At 39.5% G+C, this 23,698-nt stretch overlaps 1 protein-coding gene across 2 annotated transcripts in view; it reads right to left on the bottom strand.

Annotated features, from left to right (window-relative positions):
* Nucleotides 1–23,698, bottom strand: part of PTPRR (protein tyrosine phosphatase receptor type R) — a 138,096-nt gene that overhangs the window by 1,773 nt on the left and 112,625 nt on the right. For both annotated transcript variants that reach the window (XM_086884415.1, XM_086884416.1), the window contains exons 9-13: nt 18,073–18,152; nt 15,862–15,999; nt 9,404–9,514; nt 8,146–8,303; nt 6,030–6,143 (exon numbers count right to left, since the gene is read on the bottom strand). In XM_086884415.1, coding sequence (XP_086740541.1) covers nt 6,030–6,143; nt 8,146–8,303; nt 9,404–9,514; nt 15,862–15,999; nt 18,073–18,152 — 601 coding nt within the window. The remainder of the gene's footprint in view (nt 1–6,029; nt 6,144–8,145; nt 8,304–9,403; nt 9,515–15,861; nt 16,000–18,072; nt 18,153–23,698) is intronic.

Here is a 23,698-nt window from a genome sequence, read left to right as displayed (position 1 = left end):
CAGATACATGGATGCAGCATTACCACTGATGAAGCAAGAAAGTAGACAGAATCTGGCCTTTCATTTTTGTCCTTTACTAAAAATGTAACCTTCTGTGACCCACAGACGGCCTGTGCAGAGAACAGCTCTTCCTGTCCTCTTTCTAACGCCTACAATGCATCCTGTCCGAACAGCCACCACCTACAAAATTTTACAGTGGTGAATCATTTCACCACCAACAATGCAAAAGAGTTTAACCTAACCATAAAAAGAACTAGTTGCAGTCAGCTTGGATTAAATGCCTGCATTTTATACAATCACCTGAAAATAAATAATTTTTCAGGTCTAAATATGAAGATCAAGTCCCACATCTCCAGTGCTCGTTGCAGTGTGTTAGGAAGGGGATGTCCTGAAGGACGTATGTGTGATAGAAGTGTTACCATTTAGCTCTGAAATTAAACTGAGCCTCTTTCTGTCAATACTGAGGTACTCGAGGTCTCCCTTCTCAAGGAACAAGGCCTCAAGCTTACTTAATTCCACTTCTATTATCTCATCTGCCAGGGTCTTCAAAGCTAGCTATTCTGCTTTTAGAAACAAGCCCCTGGTTCATCCTCAGTATACCCTGGAGCAACTAGTTACCTTTGGGATGATGAAAGACTAAATGGCTTTAGTGAGAAGGAAGACGTTAAGATATGTGTCACATCTGGCTTCAGTTAGATCTTCATTGAAACATTTAAATTTTCGAGGTATTTGGACCCAGAGCACTGTTGGAGCCAGAGATCTTGCAAGAACAGGTCTGAAAATCTCATGAGATCCCTAACAACAGATATGGTACTGATATACCAAGCTATCTGAAAAATGGTAAAACCTCTTCAACAAGTATTGTTCTTCAGTTTTAGAGAAGGTTATCTACAACCACAAGGTCTTTTTATTTTCTTCAGTGCTACCCGGGTGGCTAAATGGCTATGGCAGGAAAATAATAATTAAAATAATACCTATTTCTTTAAACAAGTGACCAACAGTCTCTGTTCCTCCAATGACCTCAGGCAAATATAGAACACCTTCTAGTGAGCTGCATGGCTATTATGTACTATTCCTAGGAATAAAATCACAGGCCCTTAAATGGTCCCATCCAGCCCAAAATGCAGCACTTGTAGCTTTGCCAACAAAGACATCCACAAATTCGTAACTCTTGGCTGCCTTTTCCCTTCAGCTACTTACCTCTGTGCTTGTCCCCTGCCTGGAGATACAGCAAGATACTAAAGGTGATGGGAGGGCTTTGCTCTGGACCTCTTTGGAGCTTAGTCTCCTTCCTTCCTTCCTCCTTGCTGCTATGTCCTGCTCTGCCCACGCAACCCCTTCCCCAACAGCTTCCCTCCCTGCCTTCCTCATCAATGTTCCCCCAAGATGTTCTCTAAGGGAGTGCACTTCCCAGGTTAGATCTGCTGTGTGGAAGGGGTAGAGGAAGGGAATGTATTCAGGGAGAAGGACTTAGCAGAAATGGTAGGTTAAAGCAATTTTGTCTGCACCAGGCTGTGTGGTGGTGATCCTTGCTCCCTCCTCTTTGGTGCTGAAGCAACATACGAAACCCCCAAGAAAGCATGTGTAAGACTGGCAGGGACTGAGCCCAGCACCACAACATCTGCCCTATGTTAGCAAGCACAATTCAGAGGTTATAATGCTTCTGAACCTTGTATGGGCAAACATCCATATCTCTCTCATCTTAAGGACATGTAAATCTTATTCAGATGTACAGACAACTTAACCTCGTCAGTGCCATTTTACATGGAATTTATTGAACCACAGTACCACAAAATGGTTTGGTTTGGTAGAGACCTTAAAGACCACATAGTTCCAAACCCCCTGCCATAGGCAGGGATACCTTCCCCTAAGACCAGGTTGCTCAGAGTCCCATTCGTCTTGGCTTTAAACACTTCTAGGGATGGGGAAGTAAAGAATTTCTTCCTAATATGTAATCTGAATTTACTCTAAATTTAAAATCATTATCTCTTGTCCTATCACTACAGACCCTGGTAAAAAGGCTTTCTCTGTCTTTCTTATAAGCCCCCTTTTATACTGAAAAGCAGCAAAAATATGTTCCTGGATCCCTCTCCCAGCTGAACAGCCCCATCTCTCTCAGACTTTCCTCACAGGAGAGGCATTCTATCCCTCTGACCATTTTCATTGCTCTTCTCTGGATCCACTGCAGCAGGCCCATGCCTTCTTTGTCCTGGGGACCCCAGATCAGGATGCAGCACTGCAGGTGGGGTCTGAGCTGAGCAGAGCAGAGCAGGGGGGCAGAATCCCCTCCATGGACTTGCTGGCCATGCTGCTTTGGATGCAGGCCAAGATACACTTGGCTTTCTGAGCTGCAGGTGCACACTGCTGGCTCATGTCCAATTTTTCATCTACCAATATTCCAAGTCCTTCTTACCTTTGTTCTTATGCATGGCTCACATTTAATAGCAGGGAGTTATCTGTGATCCCAAGACATTGGTTTGTGGAAATGTCTGTGTGGAAGAGCGTTTCAGGAGGAAATTTGCTCAAGGAGGGAGGCTTCCTCTCCCATGTCCCTAGTGCCCAGAAGGGATGTAGCCACAGCTACAGCAGCTCTGGGTGTGCAGCCTTCATCTATTTGCCAGCTTGCACTGCCAGCTACTCTGTGAGCTGCTGAGCTCTCTGCTTCTTTGAGAATCTTTGGGCTGGTGCTGGGAAGAAACAGACCCTGTTATCCTGAGGGCTCAGGGATTGTGACCACCTTTGCTTGGGTAGCAGTGGGTGCATAAAGGGTCCTTTACCCCGCCCTCTGGCTTGCTGCTAGTGCAGCTGCATGCAGTCCACTCCAGAATGAATGTGATGCAGGGTTTGGGATTTTTTTTTTAACCTGAGGCCATTAGTCAAAACACTTAAACAATGAATTGACGCACACTGGAAACTCTTTTCATCCTGTCTGACGAGCCAAGAGCAAAGTTATCGGATGTCATTCCAAGAATGTGCCTTTAAGGTTAAGAATGTGCAAAGTTTCTTGATGTCACAGTAAGTCTTGAAGATGCCTCACATCAAACATTTCCTGTTTCTGTTGTAAAATATAAAAAATGAACTAGGAAAAAAAGCAAGCTGAGCAGACCTGTGGGTCTATCTTTTTACAAATTCACACAGACCATGGCTGCATTTCCATCCTGGGCAAATTATTTTGACTGGATGGTCCATTTTCTCATATCATCTCAGCACTGATGATTACAGTCAGATCCACTTACATTAAACATCTTAGAAGGAAGTGGTACCTGGACATACCCTACCTAGAAAAAGCTCTGTCCTGTCTCAATCCCAGTTGAAGTGCTATTTAAAACTGTTTCCAGGGAGAGCTACATGGGCTATTAATTAAACTACTTTCAGCATAACTTCTTGCCACCATCTGCAATTTGTCCGGATGATTGCTTGGTTTTCACTGAATATGTTGGGCAATAGGAATGTTTTGGTAACTACAACACTACTTGTGAGTCCCTGAAGTCAGCTATTTTCATTTTTTCCTATTGTTCAATTCACTTTGGTAGAAATGTGGTCATGGACCCATGTGATAAAAAGTCCACATGAGAGTGAACATCCCTGAGTGTGTTCATTCCATCGGTAACCTGTGCTTGGAAGATGCAGTTCTGAGCATAAGCTAGAGTGTCCAGGAACCTAGTGGAGATAGGATACCAGGGATAAAATACTCCGTGTACCTCCTAGCCAGGTTGCTGGATCCCAGGTGGCCAGATAAAACCATCCTGTTCTGCTAAACTCTCCTTTTTTACTTTTTTGAGGGCAATCTGATGAACAAAGAAAAAACTGGAGCTCAGCTACTGGCCAGCATTAATGAGGAACACAGCCTCAGCACTGATCCTGCTCTGCTCAGAATTGTACCCCATTGCTAATGCTGGCCGTGCTGGTAACTGCAGTGCAACACCACAATGACCACAGCCAGCTCTTGCAGCCAAGTCGAGTGGGCTTTAAGTTCATTTTGCCAGCTTCATGACTCGTGTAATGACCCTGTGTCACACACCACTTGCCAATGACCACCATGTCAGGACTGTGACAGCAGGGGAGACCAGCCTCATCGAGTTTTGTCCACGTAATAGTGACACTTGGCCACTTTATGGACCCGGGATCTGATAGGGCTGGCAGTGACTACTGTAGTCTTAAGGGCTGCTAAGCTTTGCCTTAGTAATTGTGACTATAAACTGACTGTCAGGTCAGTGAGATTCATTCTGCAATATGGCCAATTGGAAAAAAAGAACCAAGAAAATAAAAGACAGGATTTGGTTATTGAGTTTTATCCAGAAAAAAGTCTTTGAAAATTAAAACAGAGACATATGCTTTGTCTCAGGCAATGCCTGAGAATATGAAGCAAGATCTCTGTAGTCTATATAATCTGAAACTTGAAAAAGTACAGAAATGTACAAATCACAATATTTAACAATTCTTATAACAAGCTTTGTGTCATGGAAATTGCTGCTATGAATGTTATATTTGGATCAGATTTCCATTCTCTTTCCAAGTTTATCTAGGATACTAATATGTAAAAGAAAGTTCATTAGGCAGATCCACTCAATAAAATTGTGTTGTCAGTCAATAATGCTGAAAATCTGGGTTGTTTTTTTATGTGTGAAATAGGGATATTAAAAGAGGCAGCTGAGACCAAACTTTGCTTCCACTTCTCTATAACGGATTGTAAATGCAATAAGAAAAGGTTCTCTCATAATAGAAATACAAAAATGGGGAAGAACACTTCAAACCTTTCTCAATAAGACAGATAGATATTCAGAAATGAGGGTTGGAAATTTGCAGTTGGTAATTTAAAACAGAGTAAGCGTTTTTCCCTCAGCTATTCCTTCTTATTTTGTTGCTGAGATTTTTAGGTCAATAACTCCCTTGGAGAATTTTACACTCCAAGTGGCTCATGTCGTCCTGTAAAGATCACATTACAATGTCTAGTATGGTGAAGCCATATGGGAGAGGAAGGCAGAGGAGATGATCCATAAACACAGTCAAATATATGGATTCTGGTCATTCTGCATTTCCCGGTTCCAGTACATTTCAGAGCTCTTCACAACACAAAAAATTATGTATTAACTCTTTGAACTAAGCTCTTTTTCAGTACTTGCACCCTCATGAATTTTTTTCATTTAAAGAAGACATTCATGTCAGAAGCAGTTAAGATACTTGCAAGGAGATTATATGATCTGGTACCTACGGCAAAAGAGGAGACTCCTCTATTCTTGGTAGAATCCTGTTTATTTACTTTATACAAAATCCTGTTTCTCCAAGCAGAATAAGAAAGAAAAGTAAAACCCAAGCAGCAGTTTCCATTGTGCACAATACCCACATCCTCCTTTAAAACACAAATACCTCTTCAGCCATGGTTTCACAAAACAAAGCACTCTGCAACAATGCTGGCTTACACTGTTCTTGCGCCAAGCTGTGAATTCAGTCAGGGAACTGATCTGACTTCAGAAAAGTCTGGAACAAATGCCTTGGTATTTTATTAGGCTGGGTAAATTTGCCAATTCAATTCAAAAGGATCCCCAGCACAGCTGAGGAAATAGCAATAGAACCAGATTTGTCTTTCTCCAGTGCTCAAAGAAACTACACACTCAATGCGCCTGGATTTCTTCATCAATCCAGGCTCAAAGAAAATCCCGTCTCCAGATTGCCTCACCACTCCTGTGTCCTAATGGGACGATGCAGACAACAAAGTTCGAGGTGGATGGGAAGGGAAAGAGAAGTTACAAGTGCCCAGCAACTACATGGTTGTCATTTCAGGGGAATTTCATATAATGAACGTTTCACCCAGAAAACAATATGATTCCTTATTCAGGACCTAAATACAACTGTTACCTTGAATATTCAGTTAATGTGGTCATAAAAGTCAGCAAAAGCAATGGCAGCCATTTCATGTAAAGTAACATTCAACTGTGAAAATCTTTTCAGAATCATTACTGATCATTACCAAATTGTTTTGGCAATGACTTCAGAATCATTGACTGATTTGTGGTTCTTCTGGAACTCACCGATCCACTCGTAGCTGGCAGACAATGCTCAATGCATCTACAACTCCCTCTTCCTTTAACTGCTGACAACCAATGGCTGTGGCAATAAAACATCCAGTTCTTCCTATACCAGCGCTGAAAAGAAGGCAAAATTTAATCGGGGAATGAAGTTCACAGATCAGGGAGTTACATGGAAAACAGTAAATAGATATGAAACATGGAATTGCTAGAACCCACAGTTCTTGGGTGCATGTCTAGGAAGGCTGACTTCTCAGCACACTTTCTTAGAGGGAAATGAAATTGTGCACTGTTCCAGCAGTCCAGCTGTGGTTAATTGTGAGGCTTACATTTTTTCAGATTGTACACAAGTGTATGGCAAGAAAACCAAGCTTCATTAGCACTACAAAATCTGAGTATTCTCTAGCCTAGTCCATGCAAATGACGGAGATATGCACTGAAAAGGGGGAGAAGCCAGCCTAAAGACAAAATTCAGCAGGCTTTAATGCTCAAAGCCCTCAAAGTATAGAGGGGTTCTGCTAACCATATCTCTAACCATGAAAGCAAAAAGGACCTAGACCCATGCTGATGAAGCTAACTCTGTCTCCTGTGATTATGCAGGATAGTGAAGGATTTGGTGCCATAGCTTCCCAGGTTTTCTTGATGCCTGCTGGGAAACAGCCACTTTGGCACAATTTCTGCCCCTGAAGCCTCAACAATGTAGAGAATCTCTGCCCCCCTCTCTCTCTTACTTAAGTAATGTGGAATGCAGTGCAGCTTATGGCTGTCATGCTGAATGTCAGTAAAATTGGAGGAAAATAGTTAAAACATGAATTTGAGGTCCAGATCTTCATAGCCCTCTCACTCAGACAAAAAGGGAAGAAACTGACTGGAAAATGGAGTGTGAGATTTGTAAACCATAGTGTAGTGGACATATAGGTATCTGAGTTGTGACTCATTAGACTCAAGTCTAATTGATACCAAGAACTATGAATTTTAATCACAACTGGGATGATATCTCTCTTTAATCATTAATAAATTCCTGCCCATGTTTACAGACCTTACTGTCATATCACTCATCTCAGAAAGACAACCCATTCTTCTGAAGATCTTCATTAATGAAGATCCATACGAGAAGAAGGGCAATCTCAATAGACATCCACAGATTTCTGCATTGTTAGGTAAACTGCAATTTCTGACAAATACAGCTACATAGAATTTGGGAAAGTTGCTTATTCATCACATTCTAATTTTCAAAAATTATGGTTGGTTCAAATCTGTCTTCCATTTCTCTAAATCTCCAAATATGGAGATGGAAAGAAGTTGTTCAAGATGAAAAGTTCTGATTTAATATATTTTTATGGAAAAAAAAGAAGCATTATCCCAACTGTAAGAGATGTATCATCACTGTTAAGAGACAAACCAAGTAAGAAAACACTGATTTTATTTTTACTTTTTGTTTTGCTTCATCTACTTCTTTCTACCAATATAACAAATACAGTGTTATTTCCTATTATTTAAATTTCAACATGGGGCAATGAGTCAATATAAAGCAATAAAACAGAATTAAATTAGAAGGTCATTCTCTGGCATTATAATTTGTGTCAGCATAGTATATAGAGTGAGTATATAGAAATAGTACTCTATTCTTGAGTACTGAATAACACTTTGCTCTTGAATATCTAACCAATTGCTTTTGTGAAAATGTTCACAAATTGTAATATTGATGTGTTTTGGTCTCCAAATTTGTACCTGATGCTTACTCTTCAAAACTAACTTGCTTTGCAGTATTTTAGCCTACCGGTCACCAGGCACTGCATCTGAATTAGGTATGTAATCATGCAACAAGACAAGAAAGTATGCAAATCATAAATAAGAAACAAAAGGAAAATAGTTTTTCCAGCTGGTCTTTAGAAAGCAGAGTGTATTAGCAGAAATAGTGAGCAGTTCAGAAGCGACCTGCTAACAACAAGGGAATTCTCTAAAAACTCATATCCTCAAATATGAACTAAAAAAGTCAATTAGCACGAAGAGGAAATGGGCAATTTTGCTCTTCCCCAAACGCATTATTTAAGAGGCCTATTTGATGCAATTTTCTGTAGCCTTGCTTTAGGCAGTCACTTAAGGACTGGCTAATTACCTGCAGTGCACAATGACAGGCCCTCTGCCCGGTGATTCTGCCCTGTCCTCTTCCACATCCAGCATGAGCTGCAGGAGAGGCTGAGCGCTGTCGGGGGTTTTGTGGTCCGGCCAGGATGTGTACCAGTAGTGCTTCACACTGTGGGACTGATTCCCTTGCTGAGAATAACACAAATATTTTATATGAACAATTGTATTCTTTTTATTTCTTACAATGTTACGATAAAAAGACAGCAAAAATGTTAAGAGATTAAACAATTTTTTATATTAGACTTGGAGGATGTAACTGTGGATGGAACTGATGTATCCCAGACACCCAATTGTAAGAAGGGTTTGTGCACCTGAAAACTTGGCTGTTTTTCCAGCTGTGTAAGTTCTGTTTTGTCCATCTGACTACTGACTTCATGACTGTATTGTCAATAGGGAATTGTCAGAAGACTGTGATATATCAGCAACAACATCTAGAGAGAATCTTGATGTGGGCTTCTGAATTTCTAAATTATCATGTATTTCTACCTTTTAAGGTCATTATCATGAGGGTCTGATACTAAAATTACAAGGAAATTGAAGTTAAAGGTGCAGAACAACCGCCCTCCTAGATTAATAAGATACCCAAATTTGTTCAGTTATTCTCTCCAACAGTCTCATACCACTTACTTCTACAAGGGACTAAATATGGGCTAGGGTAATTTGCATTGGATGATATGACTTCTGCTCACTTCTCAATGCTCAGGCTGAAACACTAAACAAATTTTCCCAATACATTATTTATTTTAATGCTCTGTCAGGAGTAGGAGGTCAATCTGATAGCATGAGAGTGTAATATGGGGAGTTAACTCAGAAGAGGGACATTTGTCTTATTTTGCAAAATTGATGCTTAGTGAGAACCAGGAAAGTATGAAGATTTCCTTCTTGTATTTTTAGGTTCTCAAATAGTTGCACTCAGCACACAATATGAGCAGTGTATCTTGTTTTAGTCATTAACTAAAATCCCTTTACTTTGCCTTGGCAATGCTAAAAGGGCCCCACAACAAATGCAATTCAAGAGAATGAAACTTGCACTCTTTTTTGAAGCCTTTACTATTGCCAGAGTGGCAATACAGTAAGCATTCCAGTACTGTGGTCTCAACCCTACCTTGCAGCTTCATAGCTCCTCCTGCAAAAGTTTATACCCTTTAAAAAAGCCACTGCTTTAATTTCATTTAAGAGTAAAGAAAAGAGAGCATTGTGAATGATACTTCTCAGATGCAGATTATTACCTTTACGGTAAGCTGACGGACAGTGTAGTTCTTGCACTCTTGCACACTGTTGACAAGAACTTCAACCTTCCCATAGATTCCTCTTTTTTCTGGCCAATACAGCACACATTTCTGGAAAGCAAACATCAGTGTCACCAACAAAGTGGATCCTGGAGCCATATCCAGATCTAATTTTTACACAGAATGTATTTTTCTGCAAAATTCAGATGAATTCAACTGAAGTGTTATTAATGTCAGAAGTATTCCTAAATAAGATATTGCAGAGTTCTTACTGAGTGACTTAGGCCTGGTTTTCAGGATCTGAGTTTTACAGTACAGATCTCTTCCACAGAACAATTTGTACAGCTATTTTTATTCTTAAAAGCTCAGTGAAGTTCAGTTATAGGAATTATTTTCCACATTCAAAATTAAAGAGGTTTTTTTTTTCCTAGAAAACTAAAACCCAACTTTTGAAGTTTTGTCTTTCCATATGGAAAAGAGCAAGAGATTCAGAATTCTGAGCAAGAGATTCAGAATTTGTCCTCTGCTCACAAGACTTTTTATCCTATTTACTCTCCTGGGCCCTGATGCAAGAAAGTATGTAAATGTGTCCTTAGATCTTACTAAACTCAACTGGACTGAATGTGCATGTTAAAGTATTTTGAGGAACCTGATTTGTTTTACTATTAACCTTCTGGAAATTAGTGTTTAATAAATTCTTCAGTCTTGCTCGAGCTACACAAAATTGTATGCAGAATTCTCAATGAATCAATAGTGTTACACTATTTCAGCAATTTATCTGAAAAGCATCTACTAAAAAGGAGATGAAGAAATAGTATTCAAAAGGCAAATAATTTTATTTCTCCCCTGTAATGGTTCACTTATCTTCAGGTCTTCAGTATTCATTTCAATTAGAGTATCTCCATAGGCTACATGAAAACAAGTAACTCTTTTGTGTAAATACTTCTCTATAAATGGATGCTTATTCACTTAAGAATGTAAGGTGTTTGAAAGCCACATTTTCTGAAATAATGCTGCCCAGTCCAACTCATTAATTAAATAAAAAGACACCCCAACATTTAAAGGAAACATTCTGTTTTAATATCCAATACATAGGTATAAACACCCAACCAACCAACCAATCAACCACATAACAAACAAACAAAAAGCCCCCAAACCCCAAGAGAACAGTACTACAATAATAGGAATCCCAGAAAGATCTTGTTTGTATTTCCTCACAAATTCCTGCTGAAGCAACTGGTAGATAGACAGTAGCCTACATTATGCAGCAAAATGAAACAATCCCTTTAATATAATTAATTGTCATAAAGCATAACTTCCAGTAAATACTGCTAAAAATGATCCAGAAAAACAATCAGTGAAATGCAAAGCTTTACCCTCAGGTGTGATATTTAAGTTGCTACTTAATAACTCAATAGTGGATTGAACTGAATCACCTCAGTTGTATAAATACTTTTCTAAAAATAGATACTCATTACCTTAATAGTGTAAGGTGTGTGAAAGCCACACTTCCTGAAATAATGCTGGTCATTCTGACTGGTTTCGTTCAAATCCTGTCTTTTGCAGAACTACTCGAACATCCTAAATTTGCCGTCTCCCAGAAGAGATCGAGAATGGCAATAAAATACTCAGAAATTTGTATGAAAAAGAGTGTTCACAAGTTCCACAGTCTAGCCATGTGACACATATAGTTACTATCATCTGCCAGATCTGCAGTTCATGCCCCTCCCTGGGAGTGTAGTTTTCAGTGCTAATATGGGAAAAAGAAAAGTCTAAATACACAATTGTGCCCTGACAATCAACAATAGCTGAGTAAACTCCTGAGACTTCTTGATAAATGTGAGTATGCAATGCTCACTACAAAGCCTTCAGGCACTCCAGAAGAGTGTTTTTCTTGACTCTTTCCCAGAACTGGAATTGGCAACTTGTACTGGGTGGACAATGAAATGTGGCTGTTCATTAAAGTAACTTTCATTTAACAGTCTGTCTACATTTAGTGAGATACAATGGATTATTTTTAACACTGTTGCTGTGCATCTTTTAAACTTACTGTTTGTTGTTGTTGTTTTAAAAATAGCCTTGAAAATACAGGTGGGATAAGCTGACGCAAGCACTTCTAAGGAGTGGGGAATTAACATGTTTTTGAAAGTTAACTTAAAAAGGGGAAAAAGATGGTGGTAGGAGGGATAAAGTTATCAGATATACAGAAAATAATATACATAACCTCAGGACCATAATGAAAAAAAAGTAAACAGCCTCAAGCTGTTACTTGGACATAAAATAAAATTCTTCTCTAGTAGGTACATTTTAAACCTGCTCAAACATCAGATAAATGGATGAGGAGTCTGGAGTTCAGCCTCATGTGTGCAAGCTGTAAAAACTCACCGCACAAGTATTTATCAGAAACAACCAAACACGGCCCCTCCCCACCCCCAACCAAACACTCCCTGACAAACAGGAAGTTTATACAAGAAACATGCTCTCACATGACTTTTAATTTATTTCAGCCTTTGTCATTCCCCCTGCGACAGGGCTGCAGGCTTGGCCTTCCTTCCATTCCCTCTCCTGTCTCCTGGCATGCCCTATCCCATGGCCACTGGGTGCCCAGCTTCACGGGACTGCTCCTGAGGTGGATCTCCATAGCTGAGTGGGATCTGGCCCTGCCTCGGTCTGGGGCTGGCACCTGTGATTTATCACAGACAATGTTCTCAACTAGCCAGAACTGCGCCTGGTGCAGCCTGGCCCTCAGTTCTGCCAAACAGAGGAAGGCTGTCCCAGGTGACATGGTATTTACTGCCTTTACATTCTCTGGACTTCGACCCTGAACAAAATTAGTTTAACAGTTCTCAAATATTTGTGCAGTTGCTTTATTACAACTCTGCTTCTGGGGTATTTCTGCACATAGCTATGCCTGTGCATTTACACATTAAAGGTCCCAATAACAAAACAGTAAAGAAAAATAACAGCAAAGCTTCAATTCCAGAATCCCTTTTTACTCCTGCCCTCTATTTACTGTCATGACTAACTCAAGCATGAGAGGTACACTTTAAGAGGGCTTGCAGGATTTGCCTTCATATACTGAAATCCCCACAGCTAGCACCAAATCTTCCTAAGTTCTTCCAAAACCTATCTATGGTACCAACACTCAATCAGTAAGTAATATTCAAAGAGGCTTATGCGAAGTCTGTAAAAAGCAGGATTTCTGAATTCCAAAATCTACTTGGCTGTACATATATAAGGGTAGACCATATATAGACCAACTGGGAAAAAAATGTTACATGAAATATGACATGAGCTTTAAACAGTGACTTAACAAGATTGTCCTAGATAATTACTGACAAAAAGATTTGCATTATCTGAGTAATCTGATGCATCAGGCAGTATTAGTTCTCTCTTCTTGCAGAATGTTCACTTACGCTTCCCAAAATATGTTAATATGTTTCCTGTTTAACAGGTAATGTTGCTAGTAAGTTTTAAAGGCAGAATAAATGCTTATTTTTGATGTAGTACATAGCTCAATGACAAAAATCAGCTGACACAATAGAAGTCTAGAAACTTCTCTATGAAATAATATATATATATATATATATAATGTCTGTGACATTCTTACATCCTATGTATTTGTCTAAATTCCACTGCTCAGTTGTTTTGACTAAACTCAGTGATATATGAAAATCATATGTGCCTTGTGTGTAAAGCTTTGAAGGATTGTGTCCTAGAATATTAGTACAGAATAGTATAGAATGATCACCTTCAGTTAATGATTTATCTCATTCTCTCTAAGTGGGATGGATCAGACTCTGGAGGTGACTACCACCCTTCAGTGACCACAGAGGGTACCTAGATCACTAGATGAAATGTGGTTTTCCTTGTACTAGCCCCAAAACCAAGTTTTGGCCTAGTTTCCAAGTTTCTCACCAGTTATTCTGGCAGAAGCTCCTTTGCTGGGGACTCTCCTTGCACAGGTAGATTTTCAATTTGTTCAGACATTGTGCAGTTTTGAAGACAGTTTTTACAAATTCTGCATGTTTTCTTTGTACAGCTGAAATAAATATTTCACTCAGCATTCTACACTCATATCTTCATCCATCTTGCAAAAACTCATACTTACCACAGCAAGTCTAAACCACTTTTTCATCTGATACATGAATGTAACTCTACAGAAACCTTTATACATCATAATTTCACCCAATTCCCATTGCTAATGCAAATTTATTACATCAGTATCTTGAACTAGGACACTAACGTCCCAAATAACTTTTCTTATGCAAAATAGATTAATTTATTGTTGATATTAAGGTTTTTCATGTGTCTATCATTTGAGAGCTCCTTCATGATACATTAATTCATACATTACAGTACATCATAGCTCAAATGGAGGTTGACTGGTGTTACACCAACTGAGGAATACAGCCTATACATGAGAGTCAGTTATAGAGGTTTATTTGTTCAGGGTGAATATAGATGAGTGGATAAATGTACTTAAAGATATGAAGGCATTTGTATGTCTGTATACTGCAAATGTACCTCCCTGAAAATTATGGAAATAAAGCAGATCTCAGAAAGGAAAAAAATACCAAGTGCTATTATGCTAAATAAGATCTGCTTTTGCCTTTTCTATAGAGAGCAAATATTTTAACAGTGAAGATAATACGCTGAGCATGGCCAATAAGAGTTTGCTTTTTTTAAAATGGCAAGCAAGGTTTCAGGAGGAACCTACTGACAGTGGGAGAGCTCCTAAGGTTTCTAGACAGGACAGTTTGCACAAACACAGCCTCTCTATATAGCCTGGGAACGACTTGAGGTTGCTCACTCTTTCTATGTGGAGGAAATTACCATTGCCAGGCACAACAATGCCGATAAACACCAATGCCTAGAGCCTGTGTAACTCAGGTAAACACAGAGCTTCCTGACATGATGAAAACCACTGGGCACTTCTTTCAAGTCATTCTTCTTACACAGTGTCAGATGTGAGTGTTTAAACAGTCAGCATTTCCTCAGTGAAATACTTACTCTTTTGGTCTATTAGCCTGGTTGATTGCTATGCTTTCATGATTAATCTTAAATGTGGGATTCTGAACATCTCTTTGAACAGTCTAGTGCAAAATAGCACCTGGTTTGGGAATAGGTCTTGGGACATTTTACAGGACCAACCTACTTTTCATATACAGTTTCTTAAAATGCCCTGGATTTTAAGTTCATGCTAGAAGTCCAAGCCCATGCTGAGAAAAGTGAAGCAACAGTCAAGGACAGAAGAAAGAAGAGTATGTCTACTGAGTGCACATTTAAATGGAGCAGTGAGTTTGAGCCCTGGGAATGCACTCAGACTCTTGGTCCTTGATCACTCAGACTAGAAACTTTAACTGAATAAACTCTGTTGCTCTAACATCATGCATCTGAGTTTGAATAGCAGGGGTGTGAGTGTAGCAGGGGTGTGAGTGTAGCAGGGGAAATACAGCCCTGGTGCTTATGTGGCAGTGTGCTGAGACTTGATTGAGGCAGCTACCAGGAGCTGGGAGTCATTACTAAGTCTGGACTCAAGAAAAAAGTCCATCTCCTTTATTTCTGACTCTCACTTGTTCACAAGCCCTGTAAGCCACTTATTTAACATTCAGTCTTCCAGAACAAGTTTTGTGTTGGTCTTCTGCAGAGGAGAGTGACTTTTGTTCCTAATTTCTGGTAGTCAGAAATACAGACTGGCACTATCAAGGAAAGCCTGACAAAAATTTACATGATTTTTAAATAAAGATATTGAAGATAAAGTTTGGAATTGATGCAAAAGTCATGGAATGCATAACACCAGTTAGTTGGCCATTAGCCACTAAAATGCAATTGTCAAGTCTAATTGATACCAAGGTTAAGAGTATTATTTTCATTCTGTCCAAATCCTCTGTAGTGTTGACATCTGGGAGCCCAAACTTTATTTCTGGGATGGTGCAGAAGATTTGTACCATCAGGGATGGATTAAATTCCTGACATTATAACAAAGTGCAAACTTCAGCCATGTCAGGAAACTGCTAATCGAAACATTAACCATCCAGTCTTTATATACCAGAAAGTAAAAAGAAGTATAGAGGTGAACAACAGATAAATGAGGTGTTTCTTAAAAAGTGAGGAACCCAACAGAACAGATCTAGAAAACAGGATTCCTTTTTTTAATACATAATGGCTTATGATGGCTATGCTATTGCACTTGGTGTATTTGGCCACCCCCTCATTATTTTTCACGTATCTTATTAGCAGATTATTTAAGAACCAATTAAAATATAATTGGTAATATATATATATAATATATAAATTATATAATAAATATATATATTAATGTTAGCTTCCTTCTGTATCTTCTGAAGAGTATAGTATAGTATAGTATAGTATAGTATAGTATAGTATAGTATAGTATAGTATAGTCTAGTCCTGCAGCCACAGGAATAATTTCTCAGTTTGGCTAGTTTTCATACCTCATTTTTTTCTTTCAGCTTTGTGATCATAACAATGACAGGGCTGTCTTCTTGCCAAACCATCTGCCAGAAATCATTCACGGTATTAATCATGGGTCCCTGAGTTGCAATGAAAGCCTTCTCTTTACCTCCATATCCCTGGTTTAGAAACAGACACAAAAAACATTTACTTTAAATTCATGTGATAAGTCAATATTGCAGGTGAATAAAAGAGCAGAAAGAGCAGGAAAAATATCTGAAATAAAAGAAAAAAATATTTGAACTGAAAAAACTTACAACTAAAAGTAGAGCAGATCAGAAATTTTTCAGTAGAACAGTTTTTTCTCTGGAAACTTATTTGATGAACTTAAATGGTCCTGAGAATACAATTCCCAAATAAAACAAATTTCCCTGTTTACTTGACTTCTTTTAGCTAACTCCATTCTTCAAGTTTTTGGCACCTTCTTCATCCAGTGGTACTTTAATCTATAATTTAAACTGCACCAGTGTTTACAAGCTGGTTTATAGTCAACAAGCCACAGGAGAGAAAAGAACCATAAAACTGGTATCTACAAAGATTCATGACAGGAAAAAAACTTTAAAATACACTATTGATTGTGGAGTCAAAGACTCTGCTATACATGTTTTCTACAGAAGAAGTGCCTTTATGAGACTTTATAGGAAAGACAACATCTATAGGGAGCATAGGGAGTCCCAAGACACACTTGAGCATTCAGGAGGTCAAAGAAAGGTCAGGCAAACAGTGGGGATGCAGAAGAGAGGGAAAAACAAGAAGAAATGGGAAAAACAAAACACACCTTTTTATTTTTTGTGTGAAAAGGAAAATCTATGATTTTGTGCAGTGACACAGTGCCCAACAGTAGTGCAGGAGAGAGCCTGGCAATGTCTGCAGGGAATGAGTGAATGGAGAACAGCATGAGGTGGTGTGGGAGCCTAGCCTTGGGTCTTCCTTTTGGGAGTCTTTCTCCCTGAACAGCTGTTACTTATTGCATGAACCAGTGGGATAATCCTCAGCTGGCACAAACTATCCTCCTGCCACTCACCAATCTGCCTGAACATACTTTGTCCAAGACAGGTCTGTCAGGATCCCAACAAGCCCATTGACTTTGTACACATAGATGTGAAATTTCATTTCGTTTCTGAGTTGCATTTTTTTTTCCACAGTTGCTGACAGTTCAACTGGTGTTAGTAGCAGGAGGAACCACCATATGTGAGAGTGAAAGGTGGTGGCACAGGGAAAAGGGAGACCTCGAAGAACTCAATGTATGGATGGCCTGGCTCTTGGATATGATGTCATTGCCATCCAAATAGAATCACTCTGGTTAGATAAATGATGATGTCTTCATAAGAAATGCTGAAAGTACAGGATGAAAAGTGAGGCAGGGTAAGGGATATGGTGATGTTTACCTTCATATTAATGTACTGTTAATTAAAGACGCAACATCACTGTAGAGCTCTGTGGTCAAATTTCCATTGTACTATTACCTTTATTCCAGCTGAGGGTCTGGATAATAACTCTAAAGAAAACATTTAATTTTGCAGAGGACTACACTCCTAAAATATGATTGAAGTAGTTCCTTTGTAGTCTATTTAGCATATACTTGATCATGAGTTCAAGAAAGCTCTGTGTGTGTCTGTGTGTGTGATCAAGGACTATAGCACTTAGAAATACTGCTTTCCAACAGGGTTCATGCTGGTTGTGTCACTGTGACACAGTGTAGGGAGTAAAATGTAAACAGCTGTGTTGTGGGCACATGTGTATATTTAACATATCTCTTTATGTTCCTTTTTGCTTGTTACAGTATTTATTTAATTACTTAATGGCTGATTTCAGGACTATCAATTGGTATCTTGAAAATACTGGTATCTGTCACTGTTTAAAAGGTAACCCTCTTTACTATAAGACAGTAGGTCAATATGAAGCAGTAAATACCAAAGTAAACAGGCAGTAATGCATGTGTTTCTTAATGTTTTTATAAACTATGTGATAATTATTTTTATTACAACCATTTTTGTACATTCATGACTATGTGGTCTTTGTTAGAAATGGCTCATGAAACTGTTTCTATCACACATATGTAGACAAAAAGATTTGGAATTATCAGCGAAGATGGCTAAGGATAAAGTAAGTGGCACCTTGGCAAAGCCTGTTATTCACATGGCAAATAAAATATTTTCTCAAAAGTACATGAAGAGTGTACATTTACTTACCCTAATGTAGTTAGCATTTATGTAGGTACTCAAGGAGTCAGATGGATTTTTTGGTTTCAAATACACTCTGCTTAGAGGATCTAAGAGCACAAGGAAGATGGAAATTAATAAGAAAACCCACAGTTAAAATATTTCTAAAGAGAATCAAAGACTTTCTGAAGGAAAAAACCTCCTGTTATTTGGGGCTGTCAAGCAGTAAAGAATTATGTACCAAATTCTTCCCTCTGCAAAGGATCATCACATGTAACTAAGGCACCCCAGTAGTGCACAATGCTGGGCTGTGAAGAACATCTCAGTGAGCTGTGGGCACTGAAGCAACACTGTCAGGCTCTGGCAATGCTCAGCGAGGTTGAGTCTGCCTGTGCTGCCTATGGAGCTGACCTGCCTAGACTGTCTCTGAAACCTGTGTCCTATCATTGTACAATGGTTCATAATTACACCAAGCTCTTTGAACTTGACTTTGGTACTTTTTCCTGAAGCTGTAGTGTTCAGTGACTGCACTGGATGGTTGGATTTAAATTAAGAAAAGATTCCTCTGTCTGGAATGAAATAAAATATATGTATTTTATACCAATTTAAGTTCACTGTAAGGGGCTAGATGAGGCAATCCATATTCTTCCCTTCAGTCCTGTGTTCTCATCTGACACAATTTGTGACCATTCATGTGTAGTGGACTTCAGACACCATGCCAAAATACAAGAACATTTTCCTTCACACTCTTCTTTCCTTCAGTCTTGGATGCTCTAGGATGGAGTGGGGGCCAGTTCTATTGAGTAAAGAGCTGGGGGTTATTAAATCACTTCTGGAAAGGAAGATTTTGCTTCTTCATTTGTGATGATGTGACACGCCCTCCCATCTCCTATGTAATACCGTTTTGGAATTAAAGCAGTATATTCTCAAGTATCCAATGTAACAGACAAGGAGCGAGATGCTCATGTTGTGGCTTTCTAGGGACACACTTTGACATTCTTCCCTATTTTTCTGAAAAAATATTCTACCCCTAACAAAATTATATAGACATATTTCTGTGCTAAAGAAAATATTTTCTTCTGGCAATCTGCTTAAATACTTAGTTATAATCAGCAGGGTTTTTTGACAGTATACAGACACCTATTGGTTTGCAAATAATCTCTGGATAGCTCCTTTGCTGAGTGCAATCTATGCAATGCGTTTAAAGATACATATGTAGGCACTGAGCTGGAAAGAGATAAGAAAACACCATTCAGTGTGTGGCCCTGCTGTTTACACAAAAAATATATAACTGATATATATACATATGCTGCAGCAAAACCTAGTATTTTCAGAGCTGATTCTGAATTTCTTTTGTGACTTTTCATCCTGTTCCTAAGAATACGATAAAATCTTTGCAAATCAAAGGAAGAGGAGGGATGATCCCAAACATACTTTATGTCCTTTTCCCACTGGAGGTCACAGGAGCACCTTGGACAGGAGTGGAGCCTTTGTAGAACCCAGGATGATGTTTTGAAAGTATGTTTCTTAAAATATGCAAATGACTGCTTGATTTCAAAGTGTGCACATGGAAGTCTTATCTTCTGTGGTTAATAGCACTAGGTGAACCCTAATTAACTTGTGTTAAAATATCTTTGTACTAGCTTTTTTCACTTAGAGCTTTTTTTTCCCCTTAACAATATGAGGACAGGAAACCTCTCATTTCTTTTCAGAACAGAGTGGTTATTAGCTATTTCCACAAATGCCTCAGGCTACGTGGCCTTGAAAAAACACCCACTTCCTCTAGCTCACACAATGCCTCTGATTCTGCTGTTGCTTGACCCCTACCTTAAAAAACCTCTTCCAAGCAGACTCAACATCCAGTTTAATTACCATGTCTTGAGATAAATGCCTCTGTTACTAGGGAGAAGCTAAATCAGCTTCACAATTTCTGAGACCTCCTTCCAACTCCAATCAATGAAACAAACACTGCTTCCGAACAGGAATCTTTTATAAATTAACAGTCATGATCAGTTATGAAATAGGCAAGTGCTGTAAACTGAGCTCTCAGATGAGGAAAAACTGGGTAATGCTAAAAATCCAGAGCCACTAGACAATCATCAGACACAAGTGAAAGTCATTAGCTTCCTCCTGAATGAAAAATACCTTGGGGGTAATAAACTTATCCTTAAAGACGGCAAAGTCTTAGAGTCTGAAGCTGCAGCAGATAGACAGATGTTGACTGCAAGATTGAATTCATCAATGTCTGTAAAACATTTGAAAATGCACTGGTGCTGCTAAGCACTTACAATTACTAATAAAATATGCCTTCTATAGTTTTAACTGAGGCAAAACTACTGCTTTTTGCCATGTATCTAGAAAGTCTGGAATAGTTCTCTCAGTAGAGTAGTAGGTGCTTCTTCTAACTCCACTTTAATTAATTACTTAATTAATGTTGTCCTGAATTTTTAACATTGGAGGAATAGGATGGTGTTAAAGGGCTGTAACTTGCCTTCATGAGAGTGACTGGTGCAGGGAACAAGCAGGGTTATGTGGTAGAAGTGCTAGACAACCTCCACCATGCCATGGATACTGGAAGATGCTTCACTCCATTAAATCCATTGGTGCTTTCATCAGGGAGAAGAACTGGAGCAAATATGACTGTTTGTAGTCAGGACTGGGGAGTGCAAGTGAGCTTAAAAATTTCAGCATCAAGAGAACGGTTTTCCAGCATCTGTTGAAGTGCTTTGATCATATGATTTAACCTTCCCCTTGTCTTTAGTGGAATGTCAGAGCCAGTGTTAGCACAAACACTTCAAGCAACAGATTGTGGACTTGTGGGTTTGACCCCCTAAGTGGTTTCTATCTTCATGTTAGTGTGAATCTGCTGTTCTACTCAGAGTGTTTTCATGCAGACTTTTGACTTGGGGTTAGTCTTTGGAGAGGGACAGGGAATGGTAAACTAAGGACACACATACAAAGATACCCACAGAATAGTGTTAAACCACTTGCTCCTTTGTAACCAAAAGTCCATGCATACTCTGAAATACCACAGGAATTCTACTTCTGGTTTGAGATGGAGAAGTGAGACAGGATGTAGGAAAGATATAGGGCTGAAGAAGCAGTGGGAGATACAGGAGAAGATAGTAGGAAGCTGAGGTCCTGCGGCAGGGACATATAGTGGGGGGCTGCAGGAGACAAGCAGGCGAAGGTGAAGATGTGGAGTAAGAGGATGGGGAATGAGCAGGAGGGCTGCTGTTCTGCCACAGGAATTTGGCTGTGGTGAGAGACTGGGAAATTTGTGTGCAGGATTAGAAACCTGCTCAGAGGGCGTGAGAAATACTGTGGACTGGTGGCAGAGGGGATGCAGCTAAAGATACAGTGCAGGGTTTAACAAGAGCTATGGGTGGGGTCACAGGAAGAAGGATGGAGAAACACTGATCCTTAAGGAACTGCTTAGCCACTCAAGGACTCTGATCCCACACCTCAGTAGCTGAATTAGAATATAATTGCAATGCAAATAACACTTGGAGAACATAAAGCGGCAGCCTGGTGTTTGCATAAGAGTGTTGGCTGTATTATACTGCAACTGAAATATCTGTCATAGAAATGTAACATCTCCTGTACTTTGTAGTTTTCCATATAGAATAATTTTCAATAGGCATTAGCTGTATTTCACATGAGTGCATCTGCCTGGGTGGTATCTGCTAACATAAACCTGCTCTCATGCACCCTGTCATGGAATTATCTCAGAAAATGAGAATATCCACTGCAGCACAGAGGGTGGAGCTGGCAGGACTGGGCATTTTTAGGACGTCACTTGTCATCACAGGTGCCCCAGTTCAGGAGACGCACCCAGTGCTGGGAATGGAAAAGATGATGCGGGTGTACAAAGCAGCGGGTTGATATCATCTGAGCAGGAAACCAGGAAAGCTGTTCTATTTAATCACTCAAATAATTTCCAAACCCTCTCAGACTGCATGTCGGCTGTGGGAATATTTATTAGGAACACGTGCCTCAATCCTCAAAATATCTTCTTTGAAAAAACCTGGTGCTAACACACAACAAAGCTTCTGATTTTTGTCAAGGATGGTTACAGAGTGCCTGTCAGTGGGTAGCTGTGGTGCACACCAGCAGTGTGCTTGGACTGAAAACGTGCCGTGGAGCTAGCGGCACATCCTGGCTAACTGGAGGTGAAGACACACAGGCCTGCTGGTTCTCAAAGCTCATCAGCATCAAGCACTGCCCAGCAGTTGTGTCCCAATTCAAAACACATGCTACAGTGAAACTAGACTTATTGCATTTGTAAGGCGCTGCTGGAGGTGAACCTGATGGTGGTTGGGACGGCCTGGACATGAGATGCTATGGGAGAACTCCTTCCAAAAATTCTGCCAGTTGGGCAGAGGGGGTTGGTGATCCCCTGTCTCCACTGCAGCTGATGGCAAAAGTCCTGCTGCCATCGAAGGGATCAGGATTTCACCCACCATGTACATCCTGTTGACACTGGGCCAGATTCTAAGGGATGCTGAATTGTCTAATTGTTGGAATCCAACTTGCATTCAGCTACCTTCTGTTTTTAATTCATTTCAGTATTTCTTGACTGCACGTGGATGCACACAGCTATTGGCTGCAATAGATAAACTAACCTTGAACACAATGAAAATTTTACTGGAAGCTGAAGAGAAGCAAGGGTTCCACACAATCTTCTTCCCCAGCTATGTATCACATTTCTGAGATTAATCTAGAGGTTGAAAGCCATCAGTTTTCATTAATTTGACTAAAAGGCTTTGGTGTGATATGAACAAATTATAATGTTTTCAGGTTTGGTGAGAGAAACCCGAAAATTTGTGTGAATTTGAATGACTAACATAACATAGGCCTGCAATGATGTTTCTAGTTGATAGGATATGCTGTCATTTTAAAAGTATTCTTCATTCCAAACCTAAGCAAAGGATTTACATTTTTCTATGGGAATGTTCTGCAATATTTTGAATCAGTGAATTTTTTCACATTGGTAATATCAAAAATAATAAAAACTCAACTATTCATGTCTCTATTTAGCGTAATGTTAAAACTTCTGCAACCTATTTTGAATCAGAACATAAAACAAAATGTTTAATAAAAGAGAAATGTAATATCTCATTATCCACCAACAAATGTTATGAAAATAGCTGCATTTCAGAAAAATGTGTATTTTGAAGGAAAACTATTCCACTGAAAAGTTTTCAATCACCTTGAATTATAACAAAGCAACTGAATATAAATTTGGGCCAATGAAAATACAGAAGCAGTATAGCAAGGTAGTAACAAGTTAAGAGCAATGAAGGGGCAGCACTGTGTCAGGACTGTAAACACACTTCTGCAAAGAGAGTTTAGCACATGGAGAGGAAAAAAACAATCACCAGAGAACGTTTAAAGATGAAAGCCCACTACAAGACAAGATAGGCTGCACTTGCTTTTTGTAGTTTGGGTTTCTTTTAGTCCCAAATATCTTGACCCAGCCAGAGGGAATTCAGTGACTGCAAGATGTTTTGGGCTATGATGAGGAGCTGCTGCAAGGCATGGCAAACCTCACTCTCCCCATCTGCCTGAGCTGCCTTTCAGAGAAAATCAGCACAAGCCAGGTTTGCCCTTCAGTACATGGCAGGGATGCTGCCAACCTGTGTACCTACTAAGG

The sequence above is a fragment of the Cyanistes caeruleus genome, chromosome 4 (assembly GCF_971803275.1).
Source record: "Cyanistes caeruleus chromosome 4, bCyaCae1.hap1.1, whole genome shotgun sequence".
NCBI lineage: Eukaryota > Metazoa > Chordata > Aves > Passeriformes > Paridae > Cyanistes > Cyanistes caeruleus.
This window is presented reverse-complemented; position numbering and strand designations above follow the sequence as displayed.